At 41.4% G+C, this 24639-nt stretch overlaps 2 protein-coding genes across 5 annotated transcripts; both read right to left on the reverse strand.

Annotated features, from left to right (window-relative positions):
- Window positions 1–61: 61 nt before the first annotated feature.
- Cart (Carcinine transporter) lies at window positions 62–8839 on the reverse strand. Its single transcript, XM_076775394.1, has 11 exons — window positions 8727–8839; window positions 6579–6800; window positions 5928–6101; window positions 5742–5845; window positions 5258–5412; window positions 3933–4101; window positions 3369–3617; window positions 2539–2753; window positions 1597–1778; window positions 1334–1512; window positions 62–795 (listed from the first exon to the last, which is right to left on the reverse strand). Exons 1-11 carry the CDS (start codon window positions 8796–8798, stop codon window positions 579–581), a joined length of 1938 nt encoding a protein of 645 aa, XP_076631509.1. The 5' UTR covers window positions 8799–8839; the 3' UTR covers window positions 62–578.
- On the reverse strand, window positions 8732–24485 carry Fs(2)ket (Importin subunit beta Fs(2)Ket). Of its 4 annotated transcripts, XR_013080518.1 has the most exons (8): window positions 24010–24485; window positions 23386–23444; window positions 23120–23302; window positions 22648–23001; window positions 20553–22567; window positions 18591–20037; window positions 14350–18550; window positions 12636–14308 (listed from the first exon to the last, which is right to left on the reverse strand). XR_013080518.1 is itself a non-coding variant. In XM_076775392.1 (6 exons), exons 1-6 carry the CDS (start codon window positions 24068–24070, stop codon window positions 8782–8784), a joined length of 2736 nt encoding a protein of 911 aa, XP_076631507.1. In that variant the 5' UTR covers window positions 24071–24485; the 3' UTR covers window positions 8732–8781. The 4 variants fall into 4 exon arrangements, 2 of the variants coding, with proteins under 2 accessions (XP_076631507.1, XP_076631508.1); XR_013080517.1 differs by having other exon boundaries at window positions 12636–18550; XM_076775392.1 differs by lacking the exons at window positions 12636–14308; window positions 14350–18550; window positions 18591–20037 and adding an exon at window positions 8732–8845.
- Between the last annotated feature and the right edge of the window lie 154 nt (window positions 24486–24639).

Genomic DNA, 24639 nt, shown 5'->3' on the forward strand with positions numbered 1-24639 from the left:
GGAGCGAACAAATTCGGATATTTACAAATCCCCCCCCCCCCCCCCCCCTCCGGAGTGGCAATTATAATAACAACGTCGTCTTTATTACGCCATATAACACAAAATACATTACACGGGAGTCGCGTCTCGTGATTTATATTACCAAACGTTGCGAGAATGAGTCGCATTTTCTATTATTGAGTATAATGTCTTTTAAATTACAGTTCGGACGTTCGTTCCGGGCGCACGATAAATTCAGTGTCCAACGATGACATAACATAATCACAAATTAAATCGATGTTTTCAAATTTTTACGGTAGAATACCCTTTTAAGCCTAACCTGGAGTGACAATGCTATTGATCGTAACGCGATAAACGACCTTTCGTACAGATTCCAGGCCATCTTAGAATTCTAAGAATCATCGAGCTGACCGAGTCGTTAGGAGATTCCGTCCCTCTAGACCTAATACACGAAAACGACTACTATTTCTTTCTGTCTCGCGCAAAAAGGCAAACGAGAGGCACGGGAGGTCGCGACGGGCAATATAATACGTTTTGTTGTTTCGGTTTTATTTAAACCACTAGGCTCGATTCAGCGTCTAGAACCAGTAAGTCATCTTGATGGCCCCGTCCGAGTCCCGCTGCGTGTCCATCACGCTAGATTGACGAACCAATCGACGCACACTTGCGTTGCTGGGTCTCTGCTGCTCCTCTAATATTCTTTGGGGCATCGCTACCGGCGGTTCAGGCACCTCGTGCATCTCCACCGTCTCTCTAACCGATAGGTCCTCGTAGGACGCGGCGGCGGACGAAGGTCTAAAATAAAAAGGAATCAACAGAGAAAGGTGAACGAACATAATCGAGGACGAACGATGATTTTCCTCGAACGGTACCCAACTCGAAATTAGCCTTCCCAACCATTCCTTTATCTAGTAAAATATCTCGATATCTATTAGTTTTATTAAAAAATATTTCAGTGAGTTTGTTGTATCTGAAGACCCTGGTCAAAGAATAAAATTGTCCCAACAAAATTAACTACCAAGTGGTCGACGTGTTAATAAAACTCACTACCCCTATGGTGATGGTACAACTTATCGATTCTATAAATCGACAAAGTTCTTTTAAGATATTAAAAACTTTAAACGCGAAGAAGGTGTTAAAAACTATGTGCAAAGTTTCTGTTAAACTGATGACCCGAAGAGATCTTGCACACTCTTGTAAGATCGAGACCAGGTCAGTGGATTCAAAATGTTTGAATTCAGTATCGCTTGACGTCCTTCGACTTACTCGGGAATGCAAACCGAAACGGTAGACTGAGAATTTCGACTCGGGTATCGTTATAGAGAGTTCGTACTTTATTGGAACGCAACGGAAGCAATCGGCACAGGTCCAATCCTTCCCGAACAGCTCTCCTTCCTCCACCGTTTGCGGCAACCGATGATGCAGAGTCTCGGGTAAACGCAACCCGGACAGTCCGCCAATCACCGATACGGTGCCCAGTATCACAAGGGGCAGCACCAAGTTCTCCTTACCCTGCACGAGAATGACGCAAATGATCGTCTGGGATCGTCTAGCCACGGCCACGGTGTCGCGATAAGCTTATTTACGATCACTTACTAGATAAGTAACAAAAGGAATGATGATAAGTCCGAGACCACTGATGTAAGCAGAGAAACCGATCGCTACGCCGCGCAGTTGCGTAGGGTAAAGTTCACCGGCGAACGGATATATAATTAAAAAGGAGGCCGATATCGCGGATTTCGATAAAAGGAATAGAATCAACGTAGCCACTACAGCCTCTGAAAGAAAACACGATTAACATTTTGCGTCAGTAGGGGAGGAGATTCCCTCTGTGGGTTACACGCTTCGAGCTCGGTGATAATCGCTATGACCCATGGTGTTCGCGAGTTTATCGTTTCAGTTTCTCGACACTTTATAGCTTCTATGATTTAGCTGCGCACCAACGCCAGAAGTTCGCAACATTCTGTTTTTGAATCTTTATAATGTAAAAAATAGAAATATTCGATAATTCTATTTTCCTAATGTTCTAGGATTTTCTATTTTAGGACGTTCTATTCCTAAAATTCTATTTTACAGAAGTTAGTTGTAAATGGCTATGACCACCATAGCAGTCAACGTGTTAAATGTACAAACTGCCAAACGTGTTTCGAAATACGGGACTATGCACAGAGTTTACACTGTCGTTGTGAAACGAGTGAGTATCCCTAACGTTTCGCGAGCATTGCAGCTAGCTTCATTAGAAGGTTAAGTGACACACTGATATAGTCACTTGATCCCCCGATGAACCTAGCTGCAATGCTCGAGAAACGTTGGGATATTTCTTCTAGAAGGAAGATAATATACATATAATATCATGGCTTATATCCGAAAGTCTGATTAGTGAGAACTGAATGACACCGGAGTCGTGGAATCTAGAAATTTCTGATCAAAGACTATGCCTAGAATGGTCCATCGATGGTTTTATAATCTCATTATACTTTTTCCGATTATAAATAACATCGAGCTCGAGGCGTCAATTGATCAGTCGAGTTTGGGTACCAGATGATAGGAGAACCGTAGCAATACAGGAGACCCCAGCCACAACCATGCACAAACAAAGTGGCCATCGGCGACCCCATCGATCCATCACGACCCAACAAGCCATGTAGCTGGGAATTTCCGCAAGGGACGAAAAGAAAAAGCTCAGGTGCTCTTCGTTCCCCAGAGCTGGACCGTAGTACGACAAACCAACGTACACCATGTTGTTGGCAAACCTACGCAACAGAAACATGGTCAGAGACAGGCATTTGTCGCTCAGTAACTTATAAACGAATCTAACGTACCCTATGAACCTTAAATTAAGCTGAAAGATGAAAAGAATTACTGTTGTTCTTGTGCATCTTCCTTTAACGTTTTGAATTTTCTAAATTAATGAAATTAATATTGGCATGTTTAATTTTTGAATATTTATGTTGTTGAATTTTGAACAAATCAGATGATATAATAAGGGAGAAAAAAAAATTTAAATTGAAGTAAACGAGTAAAGAAAGCAAAATAAAATGACAAGATTCAGCGATGTTTCTCAAGTTCCAAAGGACTCCAATTTACTGAAAACGCAATAAGGTAGCGTATCGGGTAAATTTGATCCGAAGGAAAAGTCCATAACAAAAAACAAATACTAAGATAACCCAAATGAATAATGAATGTACAAATTAGTCTTAACGACGCCATTCACAAAAGTTTCGAGAAAGTGATTGAGTTGTTTCGAATCGTCTTATCAGGCATAATTGCGTATGTCGATGGGATCGTCACGAAATGACATGGAATAATGGGCATGTTGCGTCTTATCGGATTTAAGAGATATATTGATCACTTGAACTTTGATTTACCAATTTAATGTGATCAAACAAGTCTTCAGACGCATGTTTGGCGTCTTAAAGAGCGAGAGAACACCAGGCCCGTTGCGCAATCTTTCTTCTTCACTTTTGGACCGTGACATCATCATTCTTTGTCGGAGTTTCTGGGTGAAAGAGATTGGTAACTCTTTCCCATTAACTTTTGCGAGCCTCTCGAGGATATCGTTCGCCTCCCCAAGGCGACCTTTTGCCAGCAACCATCGCGGCGACTCTGGCAAGAACCTGAAACGATCTTGGACGTTTCAAAATGGCGCCGTCTAATAAGGAAAGTCCAAGACCTACGGGACACCGATCTGTCACTTTGTATACTGATAGATTCCGAGTATAACATTATAGGGTTAATCAGGGTAAGATTCTTGAAGGTCTCGAAAGCCTTGAATGGGAATAACTTCGAAGAGTATTGAGTTTTTTACCCTATAATGCTATACTTTTACAAAGAGGGTGTCGAAATCTATTAATATACAAAATTACAGTTCTTGCACTCTCCTTGTAAGCGTTAGAGAGAATGTAGATCATGAATCGAAGACCACTACTCACCACCAATAAAAGAAGTACAAAAGGAAGGGCGCACTCGTGGTGACAGCTAGCGTTCTCCAGTCTCTTATTAAGTAGGTTACGCCAGCCAGCATACACAGACCCATCGTGTAAAAGCTGCAAGTCATTACCGTCACGAACGACCGGTAATTTGGTCCAACCAATTCCAAAGCTGATACGGAAAATTATAGGAAAATTAGACAACGGTATTTTCCGGATATCGACGTTTTAACTTATACAGATCGTTCGTCTACTGCTGGTAAATATTTTAAGGAGTGATTCTACTAACCAAAGTAAAGAAAAAATTGTGTCATTTTTAATCCACGGAAATAATTTCTGTAAAGTTTACTGAGAAAATTTTGCGAAAGTGTACTGAATTTTCTTTTTGAAATGTGTAGTGCCTCTGCAGATTAGCCTCTTATCGTTTGGTTGGCGTAATAATTAATGCAAGAACGTATAAATAATCAAGAGATAATTTCTGTTTTGAAATATAAAATACAATTTACGAAACAGAGAGTTAAGATATGATATGCAATTACGAATAGCGTTATTTGGAAACCCAACGAGTTTTTGGAATCGAAATCGCTGCAGAATTGTTCGGTTGAGTTTATTAAAATAAAGTTATTGGATTAAAAGTATAAATTTTATGAATACAGCAGTTAACGTGTTAATATAATAAATTGTTCCAATAATCGTAGTACATTAGGGGGTGGAATATCTAGCTTAAACTTTTAAGTTTTGGGAATATTCGATTTTAACAAAATTAATATTTATCGAAGACGATTCTTCCTATTCTGTGATTTTCCATTATTACTAAAAATTTGAAATGCAAAAATTTATTGGTTTCCCTACGACATTATACAGTTTTATTTGCTGCCATCCTCCATTGTAATTTTTTATTCATTTCAAATAAACTAGTGTTCCAAGTACGATGCACATCCTCTAATAATGATAATAATTATCTTATCTTTGTTTATGACACCAATCTAGTAAAACCTAGTTGGTCGAGAACACGCGTATCCAACAGACAACACATTTAAAATTGTTTTCCTCGATATTGGAGTGTCGTAGAGAAATATTTCTAAAATGTCGGTTGTACTACAATTTCTGGAACACCTTGTACAGGTTGCTCGATCGTCTATCGTTTTAAATAATTTCACCCACAGCTGCTCGAACGTATCGATAAAATTCGAACGCTTATTCGTAATTGCCTGTTTCGAGCCACCTACTTTCCCCAGACCTGAAAATGTGCAAACGTGTCTTGAAAACCAGTCGCCGAGCGTCATGTCTGAAAAAGGATCTAATTGCTGTTGCAAGCGAGCTCTTACATATGATGAAAGGTATCTGATAGATGGCCGGTATGGTCAAACCGACGACCATCCGCGTGGCAGCCCAGGTCCAGAAGCTGTTCGATATCGACGTTAGAAATCCTCCTGTGATCAGTGTCGCCAGACACGTGAAGAAGGATAGTCTTCTGCCGATTCTAAACAATAGAAAAAAGATACACGATAAAACGATTCGTTAATTTCGAGAACAATTAACCGACAAGAAGAGTCACGGTTTGAATGAGCGTCAAACGAAACGTTACAAGCTCCATTCCTGGATAACTAAAACATTTTAATGTTTGATTAAGTGATCTTTTCTCAGGACGACTGAGAGATGGAAAAAGAGGGTCCTAGATTTTTGCAAAAATTAATTGTGATTCTGTTTCGTAAACTCGTATAATTCAAATATGCATAATTTGAGTTTCGACCAATTTATAAAACGCTCATCGGACCGTAATCTTTTAGCGACCATTTGTGAGCCGGTTACCTGTCGTTTAGGGTACCAAAGAGGTACACCCCTATCGGACCACCCGTGTTCAAAGCAACCAAGCCAATTGTCGGGTAAATCGCATGGTCGCACACTAAGTTGAACTGCAATTCGTTAAACGGTGGTATTAAGCATCGAGATTCAAGGTAGGAAGGACGCGGGGAAATTTGTTGAAAATAAACGTACGTCGATAACAATGGAAGACGGCGTCTCCGAGGTCTCGTACTCCCAACCATGATCGCACGGAACAACGGGCCACGATGTGTTCGGTATAGACAAGAGCGGTGTCACGACAGAAATATTTTCCGTCGTCCAATCGATATCGTATCGTGTGCATTGACTGTACGTTTCGTTGTCTTCCTAATTACGAAATTTATTGTTACAACAGGGGAATAAAGTAGAATGTATTTCTAGCATGAATAATAATACTCTACGAACAATAGAGGGACGAAAATACGCAAGCACGAATAAGGACTTCTCGAACAACCTGCTCCCTTGACATACAGAATCTATCTATGGATTCGACAAACTGCGATACGCTAAATGAGTATGAAGAAGCACGAAGAATTGATACGATTGGGAACTGGGTTAGTTTCAAACCTTTTCCTAGCTTTCTCACGATACCTGCGTCTACGAATGATCGAAATTAAGAGGGTGTTCTCGCTGGGAGTAGGACAAAATAAGATTCTTACTAATGAAAGATTGAAATTATCGTTGATCGAATGGTAAAAGATGACACTCCTAATGAGAATGGACCCTAGGATAGTCGATCAACAAGATTACAGAGGATCTTAAGGAGCGTCGATCGATTCCTGACATCTAGAAGCCCTATTGCACCTGACTGATCGGGATCGCGAGTTTCCTTCTACGCGAGACGTCCAGGTTTTCCAATCCTGGCACTTTGCACCAGTGGGGAGGCGTGTCGGCCATGAAGAGCTGATTAAAGGCGCAAAATCCACATGGGAGGCACGCCGGAAGACACACGAGCCAAAGAAGCTGTTTCTGATAACGACCGAATTCGCCAACGATAGGCAGAAGATCGTCGAGATCGAAACCGTCCTGCGAAAAGGCTGTCTCTTAATCATAACGATCGGCGATTCGAACGCGAATTAACCCGAATTACACCGTACGAAACGAAATCGGTCGTTAACAATGGACACAAAAGAAATGGATTGTAAATTTTGAAGAAAAATTTTCAAATCGTTCTAAAAAAATTATTTTCAGTTGCGGTGGTCAATTACAATCATTTGTGGTGAATAGCCATACCACCGAAATCCTATCCATTTTCAAGAAAAAAATTCGAGAAGGTGTAAAGTTTTTCGACAAAATTAAAATTTTTCAAATCGTTCTAAAAAAATTATTTTCGGTTGCAGGGATCAATTACAATCATTTGTGGTCAATAAACATACCCGCGAAATCTTGCGCATTTTCGAGAAAAAAATTTATTACTGAAAATATAATACCTGGCCAGAAATGGGTCACCGAAATTTCAAGCGAATCTTTGAAACACCATAACTTCTGAACGGATTGGAGGATTTTAATGTTTAAAAAAGCAAATTACGCGTATTTTGATGGAGAATATGTAGAAATTCTAAAAATATTCGAAAAGTTGTTCCTTAACCCCGTAAAGTGCCAAAAACCCGAGAAAAATGGTCCAATTTTCAAACAGCCATAACTCCTACAATAGCGCATATATTTCAATGAAACTTTTTTTTGAAGCAGAGCTCATGGGTACCTACAAAAAAGTATTAGACAACTTTTCTGTAGGGCGTCAAACAAAATTATTAAAAATCAAAAACGAATTTTTAAGAAAAATCGACAGGGGGTAGGTGCCTAAATTTTTCGACAAAATTAAAAAATTTCAAATCGTTCTGAAAAAATTATTTTCGATTGTAGGGGTCAATTGCAATCATTTTTGATCAATAGACATACCCACGAATTCCTACCCATTTTCTAAAAAAAAATTCAGTACGTGCTGAAAGTTTTGGGTGAAAAAAAAGACTTTCGAATCGTCTTGGAAAAATTATTTTTAGCTGCAGAGGTCAATTGCAAGCATTTTTGGTCAACAGACATACCCCCGAAATCCTACTCAGTTTCGAGAAATAAATTCCTTACCGAAAATATAATTTCTGGCTAGAAATATCTGCCCGAATTTTCATGCGAATCTTTAAAACGTCATAACTTCTGAACGGATTGGAGGATTTTAATGTTTAAAAAAGCAAATTACGCGTATTTTGATGGAGAATATGTACAAATCGCAAAAATATTCGAAAAGTTGGTCCTTCACCTCACAAAATGAGAAAAACCCCCTAAAAATGGTCCAATTTTCAAACAGCCATAACTCCTACAATTGTGAATATATTTCAATGAAACTTTTTTCTGAAATAGAACTCATGGGTACCTACAAAAAAGTATTGGACAACTTTTCTGTAGGGCGTCAAACAAAATTACTAAAAATGAAAAACGAATTTTGAAGAAAAGTCGACAGGGGGTAGGTGCCTAAATTTTTCGTCGAAAAAAAAAAATTTCAAATCGTTCTAAAAAAATTATTTTCAGTTGCGGGGGTCAATTACAATCATTTGTGGTGAATAGACATACCACCGAAATCCTACCCACTTTCGAGAAAAAAATTCTTTACCGAAAATATATATGGCCAGAAATGTTTCTGCAATTTCATTTTCTATCTCACTTCCTCTTGTGTTCATTTCTGTAACCTGTTGGTAATGTTACGAGTGACACGAATAATATAATGGGGATTGTATACATATTTTTTAATGCATCAATTTATGCAACTCGTCATTCCTGAGACAGAACTACTGAACCACTGGCGAAGAATCATTAGTTTGGAAGATATTTTAATATAACCATTACAATTAAAATATCTCCTAAACGACTGATGTTACATATTCGCCCAATTTCTTAAACTCTGTAGATGTACCGACTATCCTCCTCTAATAATGTAAAATCCCCGTTCAAATAACTTACTTCATCGTCGGTGTTCGCGGTTCCTTTGCCGTTGGTGGCCTCGGCAGTCTGATAATCATCCAGGTGCTCCATTCTCGTGCACTTTGGCCACGTCCACGCTACCGAAACCTCGCCGATACCTTAGAAAAGCGTTACGTGACGTGTATTAGCTCCCTTCCGCGGGCAGTTCGACCGACGAGCCATTCGTTCCATCCTGGCGTATCCTCTTTCACCCTCGCGATCGTGAAACGAAGATGTTCACCGAGGAGCGGTTTCGTGGGCAGTAAAAAAGTATTACAGATAACGGTACCAGGCGATAAATTGAACCAATTATGGTAAAACACGAATCCAAAACAAGTAAAAAGGATTCGTTTTATTGCAACCGACCACGGTACCGAGGTTCACCACCCCCAAACCGCTCGACGTCGATCACGCAGAGGCTGCGTTTCGAGTGTTATTCCTTCGTCAGAAATCACTTGTCACATCATCGTTTCAGAAAGAATAATAACAAAGAGGACAGGGATTTTTTACAGAGCGTGGAAAAGCAATGTGCAAATTTATCCGTACCAAGATGTACCGTGCGTCACTGTTCTATTGCATTCGACGACGAATTATCGCAAACACCAGGCGTCGTGCGAGTTACTCCGGGATTTTTATGACGAAAACACCGATATTGTTCATCTCCCGGATATAGTACATCAAGCACGCGGTATCCCAGCTTCCGTTCGTTGTTCGAAAAGCGTGTCAGCATACGCGCTCGCGACTAGTTTCACGCGCGGAAAACGAATCGAGGAAACGCGAACGCGGGCGCGTGCCACGGGGTGTGCCCTTCTAATTCAATTGGGTTAAGGGTACTTAGAGGAGATTAGGAACACTGCTGACACACGCTGCGTGGCGGCCGCGATTCACTTTGCGAACGCGCCGCGTGACTTTTTGCGTCAGCGTGATAACAATCGAATGTTTTTTTCATCGACGCCCCCCTCCCCCTGTATTTTATTCTACGTTCGACATTCTTTTATTCCAAGATATTAGTTTTCGATCCCAAGTATCGTCTTGGGTATCCTCCTGGTGTCTGCAGAACTTTCGTAGTTTCTGTATCGTCGAATCGCGAATCGAATTTGTAATAGTTGAAACCTTTGCTATCGAAAGAATACCAGAGTCTCGAATCTTTTCTACCCTTTGCACATGAATAAATAAATGGAAAATGTGCCCAAATATACATAAGAGAATATCAGTTGGTCTTCACGATGGTGGTATTTCTTTGTAACAGGATATAGCGAGAAAGGACGATTCTATATGAAGGGTATTTCTCTTTTTAAATTGTACGTTCAAATTGTAAAACACTAGGTGGAAGACGACAAATTATTATAGCAATTCTCGGATAACTGCGAGTCATTTTCGATTGGATAAGTGAACGGTAGTCATTCCTACTACTAATAGGGGACTCCCCTTGATACACTGAGAAGCTTAACGTCACGTGGACCGCGTAGTGTAGCTTGATCTGGACTCGAATATTGGTGCGATAATACATACATATAATGCAAATATCAATTTATTTTTGTTTTTTTTTTTAATGAAACTTTCACCAATGTATTTATGGAAGTTTTCCGATTAAAATAAGACCAAACACGATATAATTTACTTTTAACTTCCTTGTAACAGAGTATAAGATCGTGTTCGCGAGTGCAGTCAGTATTGCTTTGGTAAACCACGTGGTAAACCGATTGAATTAAAAAGTATGAAATTTACTAAGAGCAAACGTTAAAAATATTAATTGAATTATCACAACGTATGTAAATGAAATAATTTTATCGAAGGAACGAGATATTGCTTTTGCTATCGAATTAATTTGACCGTGTCTGTGTACATAATAAAGGCGTAACGTTACTAATACGTACGGTTACAAATATAAATGTATACAAGGTTTCAAAAAATTACACAGAAATGAGGTCGTAAAGGAACATATTTTTGTTGCATACGAGCTTATCGGTGTTTTTGTAAACGAGCATGACATAATATATCGGTATAGTACGAATATTTTGTGTATCGGTTGAAGTCCCTAATTGCAAGCAAGAAAAATTCCAATACTTTTCAACGTTAATTGCATTTTCGTACGATATTGAAGATCACGAGAGTTCTTGGTATCAGGAGACGTACGGCTTCGTCTTAATCCGAAATAATTTAATTAATGAGTTAAAACTGCACGATACACGGGCAATTGTTAGTTTCGTCGTTTAACGTTCGATCGAACGATAAATTTGCTGCATTGTTAACATAATTACAAGGTGAACAGTTCCTGAGCAAAAAAAAAAGAAATAAATAGCCACGATGCAAGAGCGACGACTGGTAATAATGGCATCACTGCGTGTGTACAGATTCAAATTGAATTTATTCTTGGGCAATGTTGTTTTTTGTATTTTTTGTCTGTCGAAGAACAAAAGAAAACGAAATTCGTGAAAACGTCACGAGGAAACAATTCGCATTCCGGGGTGATCGAATCTTGTCGGACGAAACGATCTCGCTTTTGACCCGGTGTACAAAGATTTTGCAACGAGCAATGCATTCCGTGTTGTCTTTTTTTTTGTAATTCTGAATTTTTTTTGTTTTTTTTTTTTTTTTTTTTTTTGTTTTGGTATGTTTCTTTTATTATTCTATCAAGACGACGAATTGAAGTTGCGATGTAGCAGTCGAAATGATTCGATTAATCGTATGGCACTGTCGCTTGGCGATTCGTATAATCGTTCTTCTTGCACACACTGACGATGCCAGTAGGTCGCATTAATGTTTACGCAAATCGAACGAATCCGTGAAACGATAAACGCGACGAGATATGGGATTGATCGAGAGGGGGGAGAAGGAACGAGAAAAAAGCCGAATCATGGAACGTGTTTTGTAACAGTTTCCCCTCCGACTAGCTTCTTCCGCGCGATCTTTGAATTTCAAATCGTTTGCACGTCGCCAGATCGGATCTTCGGCGCGCGGAGACATTAATGCGACCGTTCCATACGTTGATACACGCTTTCCACGAGTAATCGTCGTTCCCAGTCATTCCACGATCGCTCTGGCATTCGGATCAAGCGATGTAGCCGAAGTCACATAGTCGTTGTCATTTGTAAATTTTCGCAATGAACACAGGCTTCGCAAACCACACGACTCTGACACAAAACCGAAAACGATATAGAACGGATAGGTAGACCTATTTGCGCTGGAACGTGAGCATGGCCGCACCCTCTCCTGGTTCTATCGTTTTAAAGCGTTCGACCGTGGACCAAAAAACCGTACCACGGCGAACTCGCTTTGTGGAAGTCTTGTTCGATTTAACAAAATAAAGCTTCTTCGCGATTGTTCGGGTTTCATTTTGAGCATCGTTGTCTCCTCCATCGAACGTCGCGCGAGTGAGAGCTGTCACGATCTTGTATCGAGAGAAAAAAAAAGAAAATAATCCGTCGAGAGAAGTTTTCGTGGCATCGCGACGCGTTCAACGCTTGGACGACGAAGCGAAGGCGATCCATTAAACTGATATTATACTTAACACTGCGTGCACTTTCAGAATACTAATTAACAACTGTATATACCCCGTTGGGTAACGCCATATTAAAGTGTAATCGTGCGCAACCCCGTCGAGAACGCAACCGGTATCCGTGACGCGTATTTTTACGCGTCCTCGTCGTCCAAGTGTTAAAGAGCTACCGTTAAATTTAGGATACAGGAGGAGACCCATCGAACGCGTACGAGAATAGGCCTTGATTCGATAATTTGTCAATTTTTGACAACCAGATCGGAAATTAGGCGGTCGACTTAAACATCGCGCGCCCCGAGGAAATGATTTGGAGAGGGTGAGCAAATTACATGTTGCAGGCTAAGAACAAAAACACCATCCAACACTCGTCGTTTATTATTGTTTCTCTCTCGCGCTCTCTCTCTCTCTCATTTCTTTTTTTTTTGTTTTTGTTTTTTTTTTTAAATCTTTTGTTCGTTTGTTGCAACCCACGTTTATCGCCCGAATTGTTCACACGCGTAAATCATAATCGTTGGTCCGATCGTCGATCGGCGGCATTCGACAGGCAGCATTCTCTCTCAGCATCGCCACAAAAATTCAATCTTCTCACGCGCTCGTTTTATTTTCTCTTCATCTTCTTTAGCATCTCTCCACTTTTTTTTTGTTTTTTTTTTTTTGGTTGTTTTTTTCTCGTCTATTTTACTTTTTTTTTTTAGTCTTTTGTTTCGTTAATTAGCTTAAATCGCACCGGGGTGTGCGCGGCGACGGCGATCGAGGAAGAACGCCCGGAAGATTTGACCGCGCGCGTCGATCGCTTCCGTCGCCGTGCAATCACTGACGCATTTTGGAACAACACAACAGCTCTACGCGTTGGCCTCGTGTTTCGCGATTCGATCGTTTAAAAAATATTATCGAAAATATTGTCTCGTACGTACAACGGCAACCGCGGTTCAAAGAAGAACGGAGAACGCCTGTACAATCCCCGGCAGTATCGCTGAAATCTCTCTCGAAAAATAATTCTTACGTGGATCTGCGTGGACTCGTGGATTCTATTTCAGCGGTTCGTTTTTTCTTTTCTTTTTTCTATCACCCCCAATCGTGGAACGTCGGTTGTTTCTAGGTTTGCGTGTTTAAAGATTTCAGTGACCGCCACCAACAGATTCCGATTTCCCCCCTTGAAACGGTAATTATGTTGGTTCTCCGAACTTTACCGCGTCACGATACAAAATTTATATAACTTTTTTTTTCCCCCTCCTTTTATTTCATTTTATTTTACCATTCTTTTGCGTTTCTTCGTTTTATCCCTTTGTTCGCTTTTGCAAAATCGACGATTTCGTCCCGTTCCCGCGATTCACGACGAATCACGAGCCAACTCCCTCCGTCGTCCCTCTGTCACAAGATCCTCTCTAACATTCTTTCTTTCTCTCGTTTTTTTTTCTCTCTCTCTCTTTCGCTCTGTTACTCTCTCTTTCTCGCTTTGTTGCTCTCCCACTTGCAAACCGACAGAACACACCCATCAGTAAATTGCGTTACACAGAGCACATCATCACTGATACAGCGTAATGCACACGCATTTTTTAATATTCTTATATACCTAATACGCTCTCACGTACGTTCTCTACGAAGCATCGCACGCACTCTAGGAGTCTCGACGATGAAAAGGCTAACAACTAATAGTTCGATAAGATCTTATCGTGTATGAGTTTCCATCTTTCCGGGAGCGTGGCTCTGTCGGTTCCTTCTCTATCTTAATTTTTTTTTTTTTTTAATCTCCCAATCTAGCGATCGGTCAGGAGGGCCTCGGACGATCTCGAGCTACGTGTAAGATACGTGTGCGCGTTAGGCTTGTAGCAGCGGGTTCGATTCGATCCGTTTCACCGGTGAACAGACAAAAAATAATCACGTCGGACAATCGGGGCAGCGAAATGATCACGGGGGCTCGAGGTCGCGAGGACTTCGACGATCGCGAGGGGGTCCAGAGTCGAGAACGACGACGAGAGCCTCGCCCCCTTCAGGGCAGAACATCGACCCCTCGCACACGAGAGTCTCTCCAAAAGATCACAGTCGCGTATATAATATAACTTTTTTTTTTCTTCTTATTCCTCTCATTTCGCTTCGTTCACTTGTCTACTTCCGTCGCGGCACGACCGTTTCTCGCTTCCCTAGTTTCTTCTAATTTTCTCGGGCCCCTCTCCACGACCGATTTCCTACCATCGCGCGCGTTTCTCTCTTTTCCTCCCTCCTACCCTTCGGGCAGACCTGATGAAGCGATTCGCAACGTTTTCTCGTGGCTAACAGCCACCTCGATTCGACGCGACGATTTACCTTTTCACTGCTAAAAAAAAATGCTCGATTCCAATTTTGACAAAGGCCGATCGAACCTCAACGTGTGTTTACAGAACAAGCGAACAACGCATCGAGAAGGTATTACATGCTCGCACGCGGGCAACCTCGGGCTTGCGGACCAGACGTGGCTCGTTTATTTAGGGTTCACAAGTTCTAACAATATACATTACATGTATTACAATGTCGTTGCGATTTTATTATTTATTTAATAGTACGAGTTTAAACTATTACCTAAATTCGGCATTCTTCCGGCGGTTTGGCCCGCCGCCCGAAACAGGTTGCCGATGACTGTCGATTATTCATTAGATCGAGTTCGGTTGGCTGCTCAAGGTCACACCCTAAGTTCTAAATCGCGACTCTCGCTTTCACGCCATAACTTTCTATTTCACGCGTCGATCGCTTGTGTCGCGCGTATACACTGTCGTTCAAAAGTTTGGATCTTTCCATCGTCATTCTTCGATCTTCAAAATAAATGAACTATTAAAAATATTATCCTTAACACGTTTTCCTCGTAAAGGGATATCCCCGACATTTTTTCAAATTACGCAACAAATGGAAATATTCGGTAGTTCGAGTATTTGCTATTTTATGGTATTCCTGATGCCCAATGACATTATTGAAAAATTTACAAGTATTAACACGTTCACTGTCCGGTCTCTTAGCGGCATATGCAAAACCATGGTGCTATGACCCGCATATGGATCATAGACAGTGAATGTGTTTGAAGCGTCGGTCACCGGTGACCATCATGGTAACGCGTTGAACGTGAATTGTGCATTATTTAAGTATATTTTGAGAATGACAATCATAATTATACTTGGATTTGTAACATTTTGTCGCTATCGATTCTTAACCTGTTCGCCATAACTTTTTCGATATACATTATTTTTTAAGAACACTATGTATAATAGCATTCAGTGTAACTTTTTAATACGTGAAACCAATCTGTATTATATTTCTTTTTGTATTTCTCGTAGTCCTATAACATTTGCGACAAAATTGATATGCAGATCATTGTTGCTTAACGGAAGGGTACTATCATTTGTCTTTGAAACAGTACGGAAGTAACAACTAGATAATTGATGGTAAACAGTCAGCAAAATTTCTTGGAAAAGAGTAATTTATTGCAAACTTTCCGAGTTTTTTAAACCTGTTACTCTTTAGAACAGACTATGATCGAATGCTTTTGTTAAACGACAGTGTATGTATGATGCTAATATTCCAGTTATGGTGGAAAAATATAAATAACGCTATGTGGAAATCCACCGGGTATTTGAAGGGTATTACATATTGGGAAAAATTAGTTTTGGAAAGTTAAATTACCAGAAAATCTAGGTCGATACCTAGAAAATATGAAATAGACTTGGAAATCAACGTGTTAACGATTGATGTTCACCGAAGGTTCGATCAACCATCTTTCTCAGGAAAAATACTGGTCTAAAACGCAATTGATCAAACCTGAAGATGGAACTAATTATCGTTAGCACTGATATCAGATAAAAATGGAATCAAACTGTACAAGTATCGATACTATTGCAGATCAAAAATAAAAAGCATAATCGTATCGGTACGAAATAAGCAGTTGCAACATTGAGTAATTACCTTCATCAATTTTTTGCACTATTTGTTCCATACCAATCAGATTTTGTTTCTTATATCCGATATTTATAAATACGATAAAATATCCACGTTCGCTCTGTATCGTATTTGATATCGATCAAGGTCTTCAATTTCGATACTTACAGATATTTCCCGTAGTAAAATTATTTGAATCGCTCGAATATTACTTGATATATTTATATCAGTATCCGGGGATAAAGGATGAGAATTGTAAGAGGTCAAGAAGATAATACCTAATCGTTATGATAGGATAGGGAAACTTCTGTGACCTTGAACGGCCAATTAATTTTGCACCAACGAACTCCTGTGCAAATCTGCCGCGTGTATCATATACATCGCGTCCAAATTCTTCGTTGTGAAAGGGTGAATCGTGCACGCAACGATGGGAATAATCGCGTTAAATCGAAGTGCAACCCTCGATCGATTTGCGAATCAGAAAGTACACAGGCGAGCGATCGAGTTCTTTTGCAGGACGCGGAAAGACGCGCACCGCTGTCCTCTTCGTCGTGGTTCCTCGCTTTTTTTCCTCACACGCACTTTCATATCCTCTCCCGCTCTCCCTTTCTCTCTATATATACTCTCTGCTACGTGGAATGTAAATGAAAAAAGGATACTTTGCGCCTCGGCGTTTCTTCCCTTTCGCTTTGTGTATTTGTTTGTTTGTTTTTTTCTTTTTTATTTGGATTCAGACTGACTATTTTAGTGGACCTATATGGGGTTCAGCGAGGACAGTGACAATGTCTGATCGCGATACAAGACAAAGCTGTTTCGAGCAGATTCTGGTGAGTGGAAGACACCGTGTGTGTTTCGTTGGGTGGAATTTCGAAATGATACTTCGCACAAGGAAAAAAAAAAAAAAAGAACAATACGGATAAATTCGTGCGAACGGTAAAGAGATCAAGGGTTTTAGGCTCCAGTCTACGTAACCAGCGGCTCGTCGAAACGATTTCTCCCCCCCTCCCCCCTTCCCAACCCCATTGTTGTTTGAACCTTTTAAAAACTAGATCGACCTTTTTTCCCTTACACGCTAAGTTTGGCAATATCGATCGCAACAGTAAAAAAATTATATATGTATATATATATTTATTTATACTCAGACGTGGAGCAGACACTTTTCTTTTATTTTATTCTTCCTCGATATGTAAAATCGTAAAAAAGATAATTAATTTAATAAAAACTCTTTTCAGTTAGTCGTCTCTCATCAATTCCCTTTTTTCCCCCGTTCTTTTGGTTGTCTCTTGTTGTTGCGCCAATGTTACTTGTTTTCCTTCTCCGTTTTGCGTTTTTTTCTTTTTTCTCGAAACACCGTTTTCTTTTTTTCTCTGCCACGATTCGGGTGGTTCTTTCAAACGAGTTACCGCCCACCACCGTGCATCACATACGAATCTCTCGCGGCGAACATCGATATACGAATTTCCGTTTTATCGCGTCTGTACCTAAAGCATTGCGTGAACGAGGCGTCCTCGAAAACGTAGTAGAATGGAAACCGCTATAAAAACAATCGAAAAATCACGAAAGAACGGTCACAGTGCGCTTCCGCTGGCAAAAGTATTTGGAATGCATGGCACTACCACAGCCACGTTTCAACCACGTGACGTAACATCGTATTATATTATTAGAGCGACCGACCGACCGTCCGCTTAATCTTTCGCGTAAAATGTTGCTAAACGCCGCGGCCTCGAGGCCGAGGACGCGACTGCATAATATGCGAAGTCGGAACATGCCGAAGAGAAAAAAAATCGCATTGTCGAACTGTTGTAGTGTTAAGTAGTAGTAAGGGACAGTGGCACTCTTAGTTGAGAAAACAAACCGGTCATGATCTACTACAGTTTCACAGTTAAGAAGTTTAATAAAGATAATCGTTGTGTTGTTCGATAATCGTTGAGTTGATTGCATAAAGTTCCTAATGATAAAACACGAACAACGATCCCGAAACGATGCTCCTGTTTCTCGTACGGTTACCTCGGGATCCAATGAAATTTCGTGGTAAAAGGATTATTATGTCCGTGTGAATGTGTGCGAAAGCAAAAGTATCCTAAAGGTCCGTGACCCTTGAGCGACAAGGAATTGTAAATATCCCGGTTCGATGTCCGTGATCTCGACATAGACGGGCAAAATTCTTATCTGGACGAACATTTCGAGCAACGAATTCAAGATAAGGTGACTATTTTTCACGCGTAAAATGTTGCCCGTCCAGAAATATTTCTAGAATATTCTTCCGGCACGGTACTTTGGATTATATCAATTACCTTTCGCGTTCAACAGGGTCGATCGATTTACGCGATCAACGTCCTCGTTTTTACGATAATGGAATATGCCGTGAGAACCGAGCGGGCCAAAAATCGTTCGGTTGACCTACGACGAATTCGATCGTGTAACACTGTGGCGAAGCAAGTGACGACGACTTCGACAATATTAACGATGCGTGAACATCCTTGAAAGTACAGGAAGGATTAACACGAATGCGTAGAGAAAGTGTCTCATTAAGATGCACGACATCGTTTAAACAATGGCAGTGCGAAACGCTCTGGTTCGAGATATTCCATATCTCGTCGACGACAACGCGGATCGCGTAAGAAAATGAATCATCTACGCGCAAGGACTACGTTTTCTAAGGGGCTATACTCGGGGGGCTGGGCACTCGATCATTTTTTTTTTCTTTTTTTTTTTGGTTTTTGGTTTCTCTTGTTCACGAACTTTCTCAGGCCGGACGAGGACTTCGGTACAACTCAATAACTTATGCCAGCAAAATATTAATTTTAATAAATCAACAGCAACGGACATTCACATACGGGGGGGAAAATTAACATACACGTCATCATACTACAACTGAACATTTAGATTCTCGCGCAGCACGATCGGACCAGAGGTCACCAAGTTATTCTTCGAGTCTTCTCGATCATTTTGCAATCACTCGACATCTCTAGCGCTCTCTTATCTTCCTTTCTTTCCCTCCTGCTTCACTCACTCGCACGTCACTCAACTGCAACGGCATACAGCGACGATCATCAGCAGCGTCCCGACAACCATTTGTTTCGTTCGTTTTGATTGCGAATCACGCCTACAATCACACGGCAATGACACTTCCGATTCCTTCAACGAGCGATTTCGATCGTTGAGCAAGAAATCGAATAAAAAAAAAAAAAAAAAAAGATCGGTCACGCATCGTTGACAAGGCTTTAGGAGGGCTAGAGCTTCGCAACGAATGAACATAATTGCTTTCTCACAGATTCGAACGCCCTTTCATAGTGACAACGATTTTTATTTGTACCAATCTCTCTCTTACTCGCTATTTCTTTCGCGCACACATACAATTAAAAAACAAAAACATTCTCCCATTCAACTGATACCAACACTCAGCTCCGCAGTCTCTCGTGGTCTCCCTGTCGCATTCTCTCGTGTCCTCTTCCGTTCATCCCTTTCTCTCCCACTCTCTTTCTCACTGGCCACGATTCACCGTCCGTCGAAGTCGTCCTTTCCTCAGGTTCAACTTCTCAATCACGCGGGTAGAAGCCCCGGGCTCGTTATCAGGCATACTTGCATCACCGGAACATCTCGGCAGGCTTCTTGGCCTTGGCTCATTCATTGGCAACATCCACTTGCACTCCTCATCATCCGTGGTCTCGGCATCCGGCAGGCAGACAGGTATCTTTTTCTCGACCATGGGCTGCGCTCGGCGCCGGTACTCGAATACCGTCGCCAGACAGGGACACGTGCAGACTCATCACTCCATCATCGTCATCGCTTCGGAACGCTCACGCACATCCATCAACTCGCATCCGCACCATCCAATCTTGTTGTCTTTGTATTGTGTTTGATAGCTTTCTAGTCAAATCAAATTGCACGAGAGTACAACCGTGGGGTGATCTGTAAACAACAAAAGCGAGCCAAATATCAATAACCGTCGCTCACCGAGTGGTATATAATACTTTTAGATGGGCTTTCTGTCGAACGCGTAGCATGCCTACGCATTTATTAGAAAAGGACTCTAAAAATCGACGAATAACAGAGTAACAAACGCAATTTGCTACGTTGACCCCGCTTCCATCGTCACCGCCCATCCCTGTGTGTCTTTCTTCCTCGGTACTTATGTCTGTACATCCTTTTTCTTGCATCTCTGACCTACTGTACCATTGAAAATATCTTTCGAATGGATCGACTCGATGGGACGAATTATAGATACAAAAATAGCGGAAAGTAAGTACCGTTACGTGGAAGAGGGCATAGCAGAGAATGGATGAATTGATACAAATAAAAAAAAAATGGTTGAGTACATTCACCACACATCGTTCACACGAAAATGGTCTAATGTAAGAAAAAAAAAAGAACAAAAAAGGAAAAAAAAAAAAGAAAGTTAATATAATAATGGAAAATATACTCACCAACTAGACGGGGAGTTAGCAACACTCTTGAGCTTTCGAATCTCTTTGCCTGCCCAGATTGCCAAGGTTTTGGTTTTTTGGGTGCGTGATCGTCTAGCTTTATTTAATAGCTCGACGAGCGGTTCAGTCTCGACCATTGGCAACAATTTTGCCCCGAAGACAGTGACTAAATCACCGAGCAATCCCACAGAGGTCGATATGTTGCCTTCAGAATGTTCACGATCCTGAGCTATCGTGGTGATGAACTGAATAATAAAGGGCACGTGTGGCTCCACGAGAGAAACTGCAGCATCTGGACAAGAATTTGCCATATCCCCGCGAAAACCTTGTACTATACCAGTGTAAGCCTCAAGAACACCCTCGCGTAGTTCATTCAGGTAATCGATCATATCGTAATCGTTCCTGTCAACATTTGCTTGAGAAGCCTGTGCTAAGGTCTGCAGTACCACGTCCAGATATTTCTTGAATTCGGGTCCGATACTGAGAGCCATGTCACCAAAAACAGAGAAAATTTGAGGCTTCACGGAACGATGAACCGTGTTGTTTCCAAGATTCTCGAGCAAAAGCGTCATGATCTCGTCGCAGTAAGGTAGCATTTTGTTCTTCAAAGCACGACAAATATCGCCAGTCAGACCCACGGCTGCGCAACAGACTTGATACTCGGCGTGATTCTTCAAACCGAGACAGAGGTACGGTTTGAACGCGTCCATGTATTTCAAGAAACCTTCTCCTAACACCTCGACCAGGGTCGAAACAGCCATAAGTGCATCCTCCTGTACACCTTCAGCTTTGCAAGAGTTCGAATTAAACATGGATAGCAACGCGGTCATTATCACGTCCGATATTTGTGGTGCGTCCTCAGGAGTAACTTTGCGCAGTACAGATTGTAAGGTAGCACATAGCAACGACTGAAGATCGTTGTATTGAGCCCGATCGGTATGAGTTTGGATATGTGTTTCCATTTGCAGTACCTGCTGCAATCTTTCCAAGATCACCATCGTCGTCTTCTGTACGGTTACGTAACAATCGCGCGGGGAGTTCTTGACCATTTCCATTAAAGCTTCGTACGCAGCTGACCTTAAGTTTGCTTGAGCGCCATCTGGACGATCCGTGGTTTCTAATAATCTCTCAATGATGAAATCGAAATATTGAGACATGCAATACGTCTCCGGCTGTTGCGCATCGTCGGTAGCTTCTGCAGACTCGTAACTGGCTTCCGCAAGTCCCGTAAATGCCCAACAAACGTTCGCTGCGACACGAGGCTCTGCCTTCAAACCGTTTATCAAAGCTTCTAACAAAGGTTTCAAATACGTCTCGTTGATTGCTGCTTCTGGTATGATCTCACAAATTCGACCAAATGTCCATGCAGCTGTATCTCTCACAGCGACGCTACTGTCGTACATCAGTTCGATGAGCGTTGGCATAGCTTGTTCTACCAATGGTTTCACAGTTCTAGGATCTAAACCACCAAGAACCGATCCGAAAGCTGTCAAAGCAGCATCTCGATACCTCCAGTCTGCACTCTTAATGTTGTCCTTGACAAATGGAAGAACAAATGGAACAATGGCATCCTCGCAACAAGAGGATAGTAACATCAAACATACGCTGGCCGCTTTCGAAGGATTCCAATCATCTTCGTCATCGAATTCTTCTTGTTTAGTGAGTTTCTTCATCAATACAGGTACCAGATACTGCAAAGCCCCTTTCGCATAATGCCTCGAAACTTTAGCCGGTGGTCGACCTCCTTCGGAAGCTTCTCCTTCTTCCACAGACAAATCTACCTCTTCGTCCGATACATTTGACCAAAACTCAATTCCTTGCAGTGCAACCTCATCGATATCTGACTTCATGGCTTCCAAGGTGATAGGAAATAGCGCAGGAGCCATGTATGGCTCCATATATTGATAATACAAAGACATAATTTTTACAAGACACTGTAAAGCAGCTACTTTAACTTGTGTGTTTAAAGACTGTGTTGCCTCGCAAACTACCTCCATGATGAAATTTCTCTCAGACTGTGTACACAAAAAATTAACTTTTGTAATTTCCGGTATAACCTAAAAACTGCAAACAATATTTTTTCGATAATACCAACCTCTATTTCAAAATTCCCTTTGGTAAATTCTAACGAGTTGTAGAGTGCGCTTGTAGCTGCGAGACGAACATGATTTGAAGTACTAGACCCTTTCATGCCATGAATAATTGCTGTGAGAATTTGATTAGACTGAGGTACCAAAACATCGCTTTCTATATCTTGACAAATGTAACCGATGGTTTCTAATGTTGCCTCTTTCATTATTTCTGTGTTGTTTGGGTTTGCAACATTGTTGACTAGCAGCTGAATAATATCGGTCCACTGACCAACTGGTAATTCTGCCACTGCAACGTATGCGACACATTGCGCAGCAGAACTTGGCCTATTATTCTCCGTTCCAAGAGCTCCCAAAATCTATCAACAAACCAATATAGCATTGCCCATAATGTTTATTACTTTGAATTTTATACATTGTAGTATAATAAAACTTCAATTTATATCGAAGTTGTAATTCAAGTAATAGTTATCTTACATTCTTTTTGATGAATTCCCTGATTTCTACAGGGATTGCAAGCCAGCGTTGCTGATATTGGTATTTTAATAGTACATCTTTAGACGTAAGTTGATTTTTGAGCTGAAGACCTGCAGCCATACGAGCAACTGGACTCGCAGCGGCAGTAACCAGCACGCCGCTGAGTCTTTGCATAAACTCATGCTATAAAAATGTAAAATTCAAAATAATCTTTGATCTTACCCATTCAATCTAGAGGCTTCCACCTATATGATTAAATAACTTACGAGATTAGATTGGGCTGCTTGTTCCAAAAAATTCTGAGCTGCTTCCAGTTCATTTTTATCTGAAATCGAAAGTGAAAATAAATGTATATAACATCATCGATTGTGTCGCTTAGGTCGCGAATGTCACGCCGCTTAAATTCGTAGCGACGATAGAGGTTAGAGAGACACGATGCACTCCTACTCGACGTGCTAACCGACAACGGGAACGTGTAGTATGAGTAACCGTCATATAGGACAATAATTTTCCGACTGCGAACAAAGCCCCTAGCAACAGCCAAGCGAAGTCCAATACGACATATTATTATACAAATGACGTACCCTGATAAAATAGTAACGCAACGATGTCCAAAAATTTTCAATGAATCGACAAAAGTACAAACCAACAAAGATACTGAGCGCTGCACGAATACACCGGAGGAAGCATAAAAGGGACGCGCACGCGGCAGGACTTTACTTTTGCGAGCAAGGTCGCGAAAACGACGAGGAATATCCGTCGATAATCAGTACTAATATCTCTCGCAAAACAAAACCGAAAGCAAGGTCAAGGCAAACAAAGTGGCTGAGAAAAATTAGTCTCCATTCCATGATGTCGTCAACCTGAGTCGGATTAATCAAATAGCTCACCTGACGAGACGGTCCTCTCGAGAACCTGAATCAGTTGCACCGTCGTTGGATCCATCTGCATATTTTCGGCTGTTTTTGGCTATCGATTACTGTTGCTATACGTATCTTTTATGCCTTGATAGGAAATGTCTCCTTGTCACGACCGGCGAACAGCCACATGTAGCCACCACCGAATCAACTGGCTCGACGACGTACCCCCCTTCTACCCACTTCCTGCCAGTGCTCGGTTTCTGCTTCCTTCCACAACGTGCGGCGTAGTGATATCTGCGCTCTTTGATATTCTCGCGCGTACGACGTACAGACAGTCTTCTTGATCGTTGAAACAAAACGATAATACACGAGTCGCACGTTACACCACCGATTGACCAATGTACTCGGATCCCCGGTGGTTAAACTGGATCGCGTGAACGTTGCAATATCGCTGTCACGGATATCACGTTTCTCGAGAGCGATCGTCGTGTCTCTCCGAGCGCGGACTATTTTCTCTGCACGCCGTGCGAAATTTGTTCCGCGCACGCGCACTCGTCACCGTGCACGCCATCTGCGCCCGCTGTTAGCGTTACCGCGCACGCGTGCTACGGAAAACCGTTATTGCGGGCAAATTTTAAAACGATCCATCGTTTTGCAGCT

This window comes from Colletes latitarsis, chromosome 10 (assembly GCF_051014445.1).
Source record: "Colletes latitarsis isolate SP2378_abdomen chromosome 10, iyColLati1, whole genome shotgun sequence".
NCBI classification, from domain to species: domain Eukaryota; kingdom Metazoa; phylum Arthropoda; class Insecta; order Hymenoptera; family Colletidae; genus Colletes; species Colletes latitarsis.